This window comes from Rhinatrema bivittatum, chromosome 1 (assembly GCF_901001135.1).
Source record: "Rhinatrema bivittatum chromosome 1, aRhiBiv1.1, whole genome shotgun sequence".
Taxonomy (NCBI): domain Eukaryota; kingdom Metazoa; phylum Chordata; class Amphibia; order Gymnophiona; family Rhinatrematidae; genus Rhinatrema; species Rhinatrema bivittatum.
This window is the reverse complement of record NC_042615.1, coordinates 680440755-680455651: the sequence shown is the minus strand read 5'-3', so window position 1 is coordinate 680455651 and position 14897 is coordinate 680440755. Positions and strand designations below refer to the sequence as shown.

The window sequence follows — 14897 nt, the reverse complement described above, 5'->3', positions numbered from 1 at the left end:
CAAAGAAAATTAATACCCTTGGTGTTGATAATATGTGTCATTGAACCATTAGGCTAACTGTCCAAAACAGGATCTACAATACAATTCAAATATCCTCCTAAACACCAACTGAAAATTACCTAAGGAGAGAATTTGGAAAATAATATTATTTTTTGCAACTCTCTCCCCATGAAAAGAATTTTTACTGACCAAGTGGCTGGATATGAGAGCCTTTTGGTTTTGATAGATTTTAAAGAACCTATCACTATCTTTTTATGGTACTTTCCACCTGGTGCTTCTCAAGTTTTAACTGATTTGGTCAAAGAATCCATACTAGGCCAATCATTGAAATACCCTTTTTTTTATTGGTTATGGGGGACTTTAATCTACACGCAGGTAGTATGGTTTCCTCTCAAGTTACAAGCTTTCTCTCTTCTTTAGTCGCTAGTGGACTCTATCAAATTGTTTTAGTGCTACTCCTGATAAAGGACACATCATGGATTTACTATTTGGTTCTGAAAAGGCTAGGAATGAAAATAAGTTGATGTTTGATGGATCAGAAAAATTACCAAGGTTAGATCATTTCCTAGTTAATTTTCAGTTTTAATTATGGTAACTACATACAACAAAAGAAGAAAACCTCGATTTAAAAAAGTAGACTCATTCAGCTCCATAGACATTGTACCAATTTAGTTCAGGATAACTAGACACACCTGAAAACTGGTTTAGAAAACGGATTTCAGTACTGGGGGAACATATGAAATTGGCTGCCTTAGGGCCTCAGGATGGAATTAAATAGGAATTAGAGCTCGGCCCCTTGATAATCAGCCTGATTATTAGAATTAAAAAGAGGTTTATGTCTCCTTAAACGACGTTGAAGGAAAACTAACTCAGCCAATGATAAAAAAAAATTTGTGGAAATTCACTTTGGGTGAGTACTTCAAAAAGATTGCATTAGCCAAAAAGAATTTCTATTCGAATATCATTATTGAAACTTACCATGATCTCAAAATTATTTTTAAATTTGTCATCCCCTAACAGTGAATTAACTAACTTCAGAAGCTAATTTATGACTTACCTGACTCTGATTCTCTTCTTACTTTCTTTGAAGAGAAGATCTCCAATTTAAGAAATCCTCTTTTATAAAATATTACACATGTTAAAAGAAATGAGTTTATTGATGATAAATATTACCAGATATGGAGAGAGCTGTAGCAAACTCATCATTGTCAATTGCTGATACATTAAATACTCTTTCAGATTTTGACACAACATCTCTTATGGATATATAATCTATCATGAAAAAGGCAAACAAATAGACAAATACATCTTTGGATCCTTGCCCATCATTTTTAATTGGAATGTAACCTAATACGGTCTTGATAGGCCTCAAGAACCTGGTCCACTTTTCTCTTGCTTCTGGGAAAGTCCCTGAAATCTTAAAGAAACCAATGATCACACCTATTTTAAAAAATGAAGATGAGACCCCAGAAAATGTCTAAATTACTAACCCATTTATAATCTTCCATTTACCTCCACGATATTAGAGAAAGTTGTTACTACCCAACTTACTGAGTTTATGGAAGACAATAGTAAATTAGATCCTGCTCAGGCAGGATTTAGGAAGGGATGCAGCACAGAGACTATCTTGATGTTATGGACTCTGTCCTACCTAGTCTTGATAAGGGCTATTCTGCTTTAATTCTCCTTGACCTTTCAAATGCATTTGATTTAGTTGACCACAAAATCCAAATTTTCCGTTGTCATTCTTTACGATTAGCAAGGATGGTTCTAAATTGGATTTCAAGCTTCCTGCAAAATAGGTCATTAAGCTTATTCTTTCAAGGGCATTATTCGCGAACAGGTACATCAATCTGTGAGTTTTCTCAGGGATCCTCCCTCTCTTCACTGTTTAATATTTTTCTGTCCACATTGGGGACATCATCTGTTCTTTTGGATTTTCACCTTTTATTTAGGCAGATGATGTTCAAATTGGCATCCTCTAAGATCTCAATATAGCTTTTGCCACATTTAGAAAGTTGTATGTCCGCCATCAGATCCTGCTTAGGAGAGAATCTTTTGGTTTTAAATTTGACAAAAACAGAAATTATATTAATAGGAAATAAACTAGAGAAATTTCAGTTCTCTATGGGTAGCCACATTGTGCAATCTTCTGATGAGGTAAAAACTTTAGGAATCAGACTAGATGCTAGTTGGTCTATGGGAAATCGCATCAACTCAGTCCTCCATACAGCCTATAGGCAGTTACGCCTCGAGAGACAATTAAAATCATGTTTAACCTTTGAGGCTTTAAAATTTGTCATTTATGCCCTTGTGATCTCAGTTCTGGATTACTTTAATGCTACATACTGGGGATTCCAGTTACTTCAATTAGAAAACTTCAAGTTGTACAAAACATGGCAGCTAGAATTGTTAAGGGCCGTGCTAGTGTGAATCTGCAGCTCCTTTATTGGAAAACCTACACTGGCTCCTGGTAAGATTACGATGTTAGTTTAAAGTACTTACTCTCACTTTTAAGATCTTACATGAGATTGTCCCCATCATATGTCCTCTAGACCGCTGGAAGTCCTCACTCAGAGAAGCACGCTTTCAGCATAGCTTTCTACTTCAACTCCTATCTGAGAACCATTTGGCATGTAAAGTTGCATAAAAGTTCATTCTCTACTTCAGTTCGTGATGTATGGAATAATCTCCCCTTATTGATCAGGGAAGAAACTTGCTTAATGCATTTTTGCAGTAAATTAATGTCCTGGCTGATGACTTCTGAGCTCAACCTAGAGCTTTTAAGAATTTTAAGCTAAAGTTTCCCTAGTCCAATATTGTTTTTAATCAATTGATGGTGCAATAAAAAAGTTTACCAAGGACACAGAGGACAACATAGACAATGTATGTCTTATGAATAATAGTCTTTATCTCTTATTTCTTATCTCTTATCTCTTATGCGCATAAGGAAGTCAGCTCTCATAGGCCTAAGAGCCTGACTTAGTTTGTGATTGAAACAGCCATTCTTAAATACTATTCTCCCCAATAATTAAAACACTCCTTTGATTTAGGGTCACGAGGTTACAGAGAAACATTTGCCTAAACATTTGCTACTTCTAACATTTCCCAGAGCCCTGAGAAACTAACTAACCTTGAAGAGATCTACATTTTATAACTCCCTTCCTGGGAGCCTGTGACTTGAAAAGATACATCATTTCTTCTACTTATCTAGAGAGGGACAGCTCAACAGAATGCCTTAATTTACAAGCCAGCAGTGCCCCCTGGACTCCTTTTGGTGCATTTCTACTGAACAGATGGCTCCAATATATTTTATTATCACAGTCCCTCCTTTTTTTGTCCAGGGGCAATGCTGCTTGTCTTAAAAATTAGTTATACTCTCACTCATAGTGCATAATCTGCTAAACTCTTTATCCGGAGATTCGTTCTGTGGTGCTGCAAGTGTTGTAGAGACCAGTATTTTAGGAATGTTTTTCTTGCATAACATAACAATGCATTGAACAGATACACATAAAATAAAAAAACACTATAATGGTTATAATAATCATCAATATTCTTTTGCCCCAAAGTCCTAGCATTCTGCCCAAGCCAAAAACATCCCAGGAGGGGTTGTCTGTATCAGTATAATGAGAAAGGTGGGTCAGCAGATTATCTATAGCTTGCATGTGATGTCTAATACTACCATCATTATTAATATAAGAACAACAAGAAGAATTGAGAAATTGGCAAACACCACCCTTATCAGTAAGTAACATCTCTAAAGCCATTCGATTATCTAAAACTACTTCCTTAAGAGATTTAATTTCTTGTTGCATTAGTCCCATAATCTTAATTGTCTCATTCATAGTGACTTCCACAGTGGCAGAAAGATTTTTTAAAACACTTTCAAGTTCAAAAACACCTAAACCAGGAAAAACAGTCCTCAAAATACGATGAAAGTATCACAGTCCATCTGAAAATCGAGTAGGTGACCTGCGCCTTTTCTTAGGGGCAAATCAGTTCTGTTGAAAGAAGACACTGGTATAATGTATCCAAAAGAAAACTGAGCAGTAGTATTGAAGGAAATAGTCTTTACTACTCCCCATGGTGCAAAGAACCATAGTCCTGAAGTACTATAAACTGATAGTCTGCTGTCATTCACTTTTACCTCAGAGGTGGTGAAGTAGATTTTTGGTTTTATTTTATTGCATTAATTTAATTCTACTTTTGCTGTACATTGCTTTGTAAAGACATTTAAGTTTTGGAAGGCGATTCATAAAACTTACAAATAAATACTGGACCAGATTTTAAAACTTATGCGCGGGCGTAGATTTGTTTGCGCAACCCGGTGCAAACAAATCTATGCCCGATTTTATAACATGCGTGCGCTGCTGCGCGCATGTTATAAAATCCAGGGTCGGCGCGCGCATGCGGGTGCACATGTGCACCTTGCGCGCACCGAGCCCGAGGAGAGCCCCAATGGCTTTCCCCGTTCCCTCCAAGGCCGCTCCGAAATCGAAGCGGCCTTGGAGGGAACTTTTTCTTCAGCCACCCCCACCTTCCCCTAACTAAATCCCCCCCACCTTTGTTGAAAAAGTTACGCCTGCCTAACTTGCGTGCGCCAGCTGGTTGCCGGCGCCCCATGCCCCGGCACAGGCTGCTGTGTCGGAGCGCGCGTTCCGGGGCTTGCGCGTGCCGCCGAGCCTATGCAAATTAGGCTAGGCGCGCGCAGGGGCAGATTTTCTCGGGTTATGTGTGTATGTTATATGAGTAGCCTTTGAAATTCTGCCCCATTGTGAAAAAGGCATGGTCCTTGCCCATTGTTTTTAATCGGAATATAAGCTAATACGGTCTTGATAGGCCTCAAGAACCTAGTCAACTTATCTCTTGCTTCTGGGAAAGTCCCTGAAATCTTAAAGAAAGTGGTGGTCCAATTTAATGTTCTTTATTTTGCTTTGGAGTAAAAAAAAGTCCAGATTTTCTCTCTGTAGGTGGCTATATTATTTGGAAACAGAAATGAATTAATACTCCAGAGCAATTATTTAATGAGGATTCTCTTAAAACATTTGAGCAACTGAATTAGACATGTTAAATGTGTACTTTTTCAGATATCTAGAATTACATCATGCTGTGGGATTCTTATGCAGAGGGACAAGTAATTTTCCATCTGTTGAGAAGATCATGTTGAAATGTAGCTCTAAATTCACCTCTGCCTTCTATAATTATCCTGAGCAATGATGAACAGCATTTAGTGAAGTTGGCTAGTGATAAGGTTACCTTTTTTAGTGAATCTTGGGAACGATGTATTGATATCTTTAAAACTTGTATATAAATAATAATTTGAGACTTAGTCACTTTATCTTTATTCGTAGACTTTATTATACTCCCAAAAGACTTTTCAGAATTGGGTGGAAGGAGTCTTCGACTTGTACTAGGTGTGGAGCTACAGTGATCGTTTTTCTTCCATATGGTGTGGCAGCGTGGGGCTACATATGGATATTGGCATGATATTGCAATATAATAATTCCTGTTAGCCTTTTAACTCTTTTTCTGGAAGATGCTGAAAGTGTGGATATTTCTCATACTGGTTTGGTGATTCTGGCTTTAGTACGAAGAATGATAGCACTGCACTGGAAAGATCAACGGGCATTGCCTAAGGAAAACTGGATAGCAGACCTTTCCTCATGATTTCAAAAGAGAAAGTATGTATCTGCATAGGGGCTGCATGTATAAAATTTGGAACCATTTGGCTTAATGTTTCAAAATTGACGAGAAGATGCCAGTTTTATATAATCAACTGAGGACTGTTTGACTTGTGATCTGGGTGTTGGAGCATTATACTTTATAAAAATAAATAAATAAAAAATGCAGACTTCTTGTTTTATTCGGTTTTATTGCTTGTTATAAAATCAATAAAGAAGTGTCTTAAAATGTAATCTATCTATATAAAACTCTAAAAAGGACTACAAATTAATTAAATAGTATGCTATTGTATTTGGAGTTTTAAAAAAAAAGTGCATTGACTCAATGTGTGTATAAAGGCTTAGTGCATACAAAATCAATATTTATGGGCATAAATCATGTTTTCTGCATATAAAAACAATTTATGTACAGAAAATCTGATTTGTGCACAAATCGGGTTTTCTGCTTATAAATCCCAAGCATAGGACCCCCCCCCCCCTGCACCTTGAACTCCAGGCCCAGTCCCATAGACTAGGGCTTCCAGCGCTGTTCTGGGGTCTCCACAACCAGTTGGGATATCCACAATGAATATACCTGATTTTTGCACAAATTGGGTTTTCTAAACAGAATGCATGAGATAAATGTGCATATCATGGAGACTTGGGGTATGCAGATTTATCTGATGCATATTCATTGTGGATATTCTGAAAACCCGACTGGTTGTGAGGTTGCCAGGACAGGTTTGGGAAGCCCTGCTTTGGACTAGCATTGGCCTCAGGAACTTTACTCCATTTCTGAACAGGAGTTGAATTTTGAGTGTTAAGAAAACACGAGTTAAGCCTGTGCGCCTCTCTGTATGGGGGGGGGGGGCAGTTGCTGATACTATTATTAACATGCGATTTGCATGGAAGGGTGCTAATTTATGCACATATGTTAGTGTGTGGTTGTGCGCACATTTTTTGTGTGCAAAACTCATTGTTAAACTGGAAGTAATGTTGTGCGCACAATCGCTTGCTTGCATATGCGTACAGCCTACCGCACCCTATTACATCAGGATCACAACAATCTTTGTGGAATTTCATGTTCTAGTTTATTGGGCACAAGTGGGCAAATGGTGGTGGTCTTCACCCTGTTAAGATCCTCACTGAACGTTCTTTTTCCTTGTTTCCTGTTCTCTGTGACTATCAGTCAGCCTAGTAATATGAGATGGAGGACCTATGACTTCATTAACACAGTCTGCTGAGAAATTGTTTCATGTGCTGAAAACAGAAAATGAAGTGAATATTACAGGATTAAGAGAATAGTGATGTGAAATGAGTAAATAAGCTTGTTCTGGTGCCCAGATATCCTCATGCTACTGAAATCCTCCTGAGAGCTGTCACTTTTTGGCTCCTTAGTTGGCAGTATCAGCAGAGCATGGAGTTGAATTTATTTATTTATTTATTTATTTATTTGCTTGCTTTTATATACCGACATTCGTTGGGGTACATCACATCAGTTCACATTATAACAGGGTAATAGTATGACGGAGGGGTCGTACTATTTCTACATTGTAACATTAACTTATACATAGAAACATTTTTATATTGGAACATAGAGACATTACTTTATACATAGTAATCTTTATACATTGAAACATTCTTGTAGTATCTGAAAGACAGATTGTTCTAAGTTGAAGCGTTAGCTTTGATTTGGAGGGAAAATTAAGCATTTGGCTGGATACCTTGGTGATAGAGCAGATTATACAATGCTGATGATGGGTGTAGGGAGAGGTAGTTGAAGATTTATGATATGGGCTGGGAAGGGTATCTGAAAGGCGGGAATGGAGTTTGCAGAGGCAAGGGAGAGACAGCAGGAGGAGTGGGTAAAGAGCATGTACGTGACTTGGTTGGGAGGAGAGGGTGGGGGGAGAGGGAAGGGGGAGAGTGAGTGAATTATTCTCTCAAGGTGGAGCATTGACAGGCAAGGTAGAGTTTTTTTACACTGCTCGTGTTTTCCTCTCAATTACTTTATACCTTTTTTTTTTTTTCATATAATTTCTGGTTTGTTGATGTGGGCCCTGTAAAGAAGCTTTGGACAAGGGTGCCATAGAAACTCTAAAAATACATGGCAAGGAGAAATGGAAGGCACCGCTTCTGCCAATACAGCACCTTTAACAGACATTAAAATTCATTACAAAAGAAAAGTTAACAAAATAATTCCTTCCATATTTTCAGCCAATGATTGTCAGGTATGGAGTTGCTATCTAAAGAATTAGAGGTTGTTTAGTCGTTCAGAACACTGAAGCACAGTACCGGGAAAGGTGGCTGCTCTCGGGCCGATGCTGATTTAGAGATTTATTCTATCTTACAGTATGTTGCAGGTTTTACTGCATGAATTTCTGGGCTTTGGTGGCAAGACAGACAATGTGGGGTCTTTATCTGAACATGGATTAATGAATAATAGCACTATTTTACCTGAGCGAATATTTGTTATGGCGATGATTGTGTTTTCCCTTTTGTTTACAGGACGTAGGCCTTGTTGGACTTGGCAAGTCAACAAATGAAGGACAGGAAAACTCAACAGGTACTACAGATGCAAAAACTCCCAATAGAAGAACCAAAAGCATTTACACGCCACTGGAAGTTCAGGTTATGGACATCAAGGAACAGCATAAAGACGCCATTTTGTGTGTGGAATGTGGATACAAATACAGGTTCTTTGGAGAAGATGCAGAGGTACCATATGTTTATCATGCCCCAAATTTTCTGTTCTCAACCACAGGGAAACAGCTTAATAAATTGAGTTCAGTTAACCCTTTGTGACTAACAAATGGGAAATCTGTCACTGATCAGCAAAGGGGTCTGTACTTTGTCAGGTAAATGTTTATGGTTATGGTTTATGGTTTATTTGTTTTTTTTTATACCATCACATCAGTTAAAACCTTCACAACGGTGTACAATCATTTAAAAAGAAGGAAATACAATAATAATAATATAAAAGAATAATAACAGCTAAAATATCAAGTAGGAAAATAAAACAAGTATAGCTGTTAAAATTAGACTAAAAGTATTGAATGATAAAAGAATACATATTCATCAAACTAACAATTATGGAAGCACAAAGTAAAAACAATAAATAATAAATTAGCAAAATTAAGAGAGAGAGCATACTGTTTGTTTAACCAATCTCTGCATAGGTGCATGTAAAAAGCCACGTTTTTAGGTCGGATTTAAATTTCTTTAGGTCTGTTTGCAGCTGTAATTTTTGGGGGCAAAGTGTTCCAAAACTTTGGACCTGCAATGGAGATTGCCCTCTCACGAACTTCACTGAGTCTTGCTGTTTTTATTGTGGGGATAGTTAATAAACCTTTGTTGGCAGACCTCAGGTTTTTTTGTGGAATATGTAACCAGATTGCTGTGTTGAGCCATTCAGTCTTGTTTCCATAGATTATGTTATGCAGAATACAGGCCGTTTTGTACTGTATGCGGGAGGTTATGGGGAGCCAATGCAAAGAAACTAAAATGCGGGTAATGTGATCGCGTTTTCTAACCCTGGACAGGACCCTTGCAGCAGCGTTTTGTAATACTTGAAGCAGTCTTATTGTACTATAAGGGAGACTAAGCAATAGAGCATTACAGTAGTCGATGTTCGAAAATATCAAGGATTGTAGAACAGTCCTAAAGTCTTTGGGTTCAAGTACAGGTTTCAATCTTCTCAAAGTAAGCAGTTTAAAATAGCCATCTTTCAATTTCAATGCAATGTGTTTTTTTTAGTCCTAGCTCGGTATCAAGTGTAAATCCTAAATCCCTTGCAACTAGTGATGGCTTTATCTTGGATTATTATCTAAAGATAGAGAGGGGATTTCGTTCCTCAAGCATTTTCGTTCTAACAATAGTATCTCAGTTTTATCTTTATTTAGAACTAGTTTCATGTGTTTTAGTAATTGTTTGATCGCATTTAAATAAACTACTGTGATTTTAAAAGACTGCTCTATTGACACATCAGTAGGTACAAGAAACTGTATGTCATCGGCATAGATGTAAAAATTAAGACCTAGACCTGAGAGAAAGAGGCAGACTAGTAAAAGATAAATATTAAAGAGTGTAGCCGAAAGTGTAGACCCTTGTGGTACTCCTGTTTCAGATGGTATTTTACTAGACAATGAATTTTTTATCTTAACTTCAAAAAAACGGTTCTTCAGAAACGATGTAAACCAATTCAGAACGATATCATTTATTCCAATTTCTTTTAGTCGAGAGAGTAGAATAGTGTCAACTGTGTCAAAGGCCGCCAACACATCTAAAAGGACTAAAAAATAACTCTGGCCAGAGTCAAAACCTCAAAGAACCGTATCAGTCATGGAAATTAATAATGATTCAGTGTTAAAATTTTTTCTAAATCCGAATTGATTGGGAAATAGATAATTATTTAGAATCCAATAATATTTTAACTGCTTTTGGACAATGTTTTCAGTTAATTTGGCTATAAAAGATAGGTTTCATATAGGTCTAAAATTGTTTGGTTGTGACACATCAAGTTTTGGGTTTTTAAAGAATGGGTTTAATGATAGCACTTTTTAAAATGTCAGGGCAAGTGTCTTCTGTTAGTGAGAGGTCAATTATTGTGGCAATTGGCTTGGCGATAGTGCTGGCAATTGTTTTAAGGGTGGAAATTGGAATAGGGTCAAGTGGGTGTTTTGCTGGATTTAGATTTTTTATAGTTGCCTCAATTTCTAAGGCTGAGGTAGTTTCAAATGTATTCCAATTCATACCTATTTTTGGAGTCATCTTGACTTCCTGACTGGAATTAGAGGGGAAAGTGGCGACTAATAAGTCTATTTATTTTTTTAAGAACAATGCCATCTCGTTTTATCCTCAGATAAAACATAATTATTCTGGGTATTAGATTTGGATAAGTTATTAACTATTGTGTTGTATCTTGTGGAATATTTGTTTATTAAAACTTGATCAAACTGCTCTTCCCTTACAACATCAGAGCAGTGTACAATAACATTTTCCTCATTACAGACAAGAAAGAAGAACCCAACTCCCATACATCATACAATGAACCTAATAATCCTATAATAACATTTTAAAGCACAACAAAATCTGCAATCCTAATAGGCCACCAATTCCATTCCAAACCTAAAAGAAAGATAGGGAGACCTTCCTCCTCCTCCTCCTCCCCCCTCCCCCCCAAAAAAATGCAGTACTTCAACTAAGAAACTTTGGCAGGTTTAAATCCTGGATACGGGCAAGACCCTGAAGGACCTGATTTTCAAAAGCATTTACATGCTTAAAACTGGGTTTTCCACGTGTAAATGCATTTTACCCTTGTAAAATATCAAGTAAAGATATTTTAACAACTGTGCGTCTAATGTAAACTAAACGGACAACAGTTATTTACTTCAGTCCAATTCTGTGTATTCATGTAATTCATGTAAGTGCACTTAATTCATGTAATTCATGTAATTCATGAATTAACATGTTATACTCGCATTAAGTGCACTTACATGTGGGTAAATGGCTTTTTAAAAATTCCTGTGGTAGAATATTAACATTTACATGCGTAACTCCTTTCAAAAGTCACCTGTAAATTTGTTTCAAATATCCAGTCCACACAGAATTGGACTGAAGTAAATAACTGCTGTCCGTTTAGTTTACATTAGACGCACTGTTGTTGGAACAGGTTAAATTCTGCATTGACAATGCCATGAAACTTTTTTTTTTTTTTAAATTATTATTTATTTATTAAATTTTAAGTATAAATCCAATAAAACATTGGTTACAACAAATAGCAGACATTCTCCTTATAGCAATTCCAAAAGAAAGACAGAAAAGAGAGAGAACGAAGCAACAGAGAGCTGCAATCCAATCCCCAATTGGAGAGAGATCAATAAACAGGAAATGAAACAAACAAAAAAGCCAAATTCCTCTAATTGGACTCTACATCAACTTATGGAATAGTACTAATACTAGGGGGTAGCCACCCTATTTGCCAAAACATTATCCAGCTGGGATACATCATAGAAAACATATCTGCTACCTTGAAACTTAAGCACATTTATATGGAAATTTTGGTTGAAAAGTTGCACTTAAATCCAACTTTTTTTTTTTTTTTTTTGTTTTCTCTCCAAAAACAATTTACGTCAATTTTCAGTATCCCTTACCACATTAGGAAAAATGGAAATTGACCATAAAAGCTAGAATTTTTGAGGGGGGCGTGGCTTGCAGCCGATGTAAGAGGACGCAGGATCGCTCGGCTCCGCTCTCCCCGGACTTAAAAGCAATCCAAAACCCGTTCCGATAACGCTATTGCACGCCCTAATTCCTGCTGAGGCTGAAGGGCACTGTTCCCGATCCCATTTAGGACGACTAGCAAACGAAAACCAACGGATCTCCGAAAATTTTCCTATGATAAGCTTCCTCCCGACCCAGACCAAGATGGCGCCATGAGCCGGGACGCTGATCTGTCCGACATGGAGGAGCTGGCGGGGGACTCGCAGGCTGCTCGGGAGACTGGCGCGGGGGCTACTGTTACCCCTTTAGACCGAGATGAAGCGCGCTGCTGGTTCCTGGAGCTGAGAGCGGACCTGAAAAAATACAAGGCAGACATCATGGCCTCAGTTGCGGATCTGAAGGAGGACATGGTGGCTCTCGGCTGCCGCGTGGAGGAAGCTGAAACGCGTCTGGAGGCCCATGATCAGTTGCTGAGCGGGTTGGCGGCTCAGCGTGAGACTTCGGACGCCGAACTAAAGGCAATTCAAGATAAATTAGAAGATCTTGACAATCGGGGCCGTCGAAATAATTTGAGGATCAGGGGGGTCCCAGAAACACCTGAATTCCTGGACGTACAGCTCACAGCGTCACACATCTGCCTTTTTATTCTTTCTAATGCTGAGAATGCTCAGGGGGACCTTGCGGAATTACCACCCACTGTCAGCTTTGAAAGGGCACATCGAGCCCTGGGGCCTCGAAGGGACCAGCAGCCCCGGGACATAGTGCTCTGTCTCACCAGTTATCCCCTGAAGGAAAGAATTCTGGCGGCCGCCAGACAACAAAAAGCTATCACGTGGCAAAACCATAAAATTGCAGTGTATCAGGACTTGGCACCTATTACTCTTAAAAAACGTTATGAGCTTCGTGAGGTCACTGCTGCGCTTCGGGACAGGAATATAAGGTACAGATGGACTTATCCTTTCGGCCTCTTATTTCAACATCAGGGCGTCTCGTATAAAATGACCTCTATAAAGGAGGCGCATGCAGTCTTTTTGCAGGCCCAACTACCGGTGTCATTCTCGCTTCCACAAGAGGGAACGTCCGTTCCAGATAAAATCACTGGTCCTCGCTGGCAAAGAGCTGGGAAAGGTGGAAAGCGGCTGAGACGCCATGTTGACAACTCTCAGCAATTACAATCTGAGCAGGGCTGAGGATGCGTGAGTTTGCCTTTTTGTGAGATCTCTGACTTTTCATGACCTGGAGGCTGCGGAGGCTCCGCCAGCCCTGTTCAGGGCAATGAACAAACAGCGCCCCTGTTAAGTGTGGGGTTTCTCTTCCTTTGTATTACTATGTTGGGTGTTTCAATGTATGCATGGGGTTTGTTCTCCTTTTCGGAGGGTTACCATTGTTCCTCTTGCTTTAAGTTTTGGAATGTTATGCCTATTGTGATATGGTTATATGAGTCCGGGGGGGGGGGGGTGCGGAAGGAGTTACACACCTGCGGTTACCTCTACTCGGAGGCCCACGGGCCCCTGGCAGGCAGGTATCCTATGGCTGGCACTGGGATGCCGAAGGATGTGCAGGGCTCAGGTCAGACCACTACCAATCAGTTTTCATGTGGATTGGGGGGACAATTCAGGGACAGAGTGGTTTCAGAGAGAACCATACAGTGTGGCTTGACGGCTGTATGTTTGGGGGCAGGGGAGACCTTGAGGTACTGGATTAATCATGGATACTAAATTGATCTCCTTTAACGTTAAGGGTCTTAACTCGCCACAAAAAAGACAGCTTTTGAAGAGGGAACTGCAAAGGCAGGCAGCTGGTATAGTTTTTATACAAGAAACGCATGTGCGATCACATCATGAGCGTTTATTGCAATTTCATCAATACCCCACTACCATCTAGGCTGCCAGTACGCGGGAATTCAAGTATGCGGGGGTGGGGATTCTGTTCGCTGCTTCATTTGTCCACGAACAGATATCGGTTATACAGGACCCCAATGGAAGGTATATTCTTAATAAAATAAAAGTAGATAATAGGGTTCTCACGCTTCTCAATGTATATTTTCCCAATCACCGCCAGAGAACGTTCATTAAACATTTATCTAGCCTACTGCTTCAACACGCAGAAGGAGAGATCATAATAGGTGGGGACTTTAACTTCGTCATGGATCCTGGTTTGGATTCTAGTTCGGGTACCCACTCGCATGCAGAAATCCGAAAAGCCTGGCAAGAGGTTATGGCCAAATGGGGATTGGTGGACAGTTGGAGATCCCGGCATGAGCATTCCCGGTCTTATACATTTTACTCTTGCCCGCACTCTACTTATACCCGTATTGACTATTTTTTTACCTCCACTACCATCCAACCCCGGGTGCATAACATAGACATTGATCCTATTACATGGTCTGACCATGCCCCAGTATGGATGGTCTGTCGGTTAAGTGATTCGGGGGGCGGCCTTCGATCCTGGAGGCTTAATGATAGCCTACTAGCTGATCCCTCTTTTGTCACCTCCTCGTTATCCCACCTCAGAGACTTTTTTCAGGTCAATCAAACTGAGGGTATGTCTCCCTTGACGGTGTGGGAGTGCTCCAAAGCTGTGATTAGGGGGCATTGTATAGCACGGTCTGCTCATTGTAATAAGGAGCGCAATGCTCGCCGGAAGCAACTTATAGCGGATCTAGCAGATTTGACAGCACAGCACAGCCGGTCACAATCTAATAAGCTGTATCAGAAAATCCTTGCCGTGAGGTCACAACTCCAGAAGATGGAGGACTCTGCTATCAGTCATTCCCTCATGCTTTTAAAACAGCAATACTTTGAAGGGGGAAATAAAGCTGGTAAATTTCTAGCTAGGCAGTTAAGAGCGGCGCGAGCACAAACAGTTATCGCTAAGATATCTACAGTGGGTGGGAATACGGTGACTGCTTCCGAGGACATACGCCAAGCGTTCACTGAATTCTACTCTCACTTGTACACCAGGGATGATTCTATAGGGGATGGGAATGTACAAGATTATTTGCGGGCTGTCCCT

The 14897-nt window shown here is 39.4% G+C and overlaps 1 protein-coding gene across 5 annotated transcripts in view; it reads left to right on the top strand.

Moving 5' to 3' along the window:
• Positions 1 to 14897, top strand: part of MSH3 (mutS homolog 3) — a 597715-nt gene that overhangs the window by 43974 nt on the left and 538844 nt on the right. For all 5 annotated transcript variants that reach the window (XR_003852288.1, XR_003852291.1, XM_029574170.1 and 2 more), the window contains exon 4: positions 8169 to 8378. Coding sequence is in view for 3 of the 5 variants with exons in the window: in XM_029574170.1 (XP_029430030.1) it covers positions 8169 to 8378 (210 nt within the window). In the remaining 2 variants the exon portion in view is untranslated. The remainder of the gene's footprint in view (positions 1 to 8168; positions 8379 to 14897) is intronic.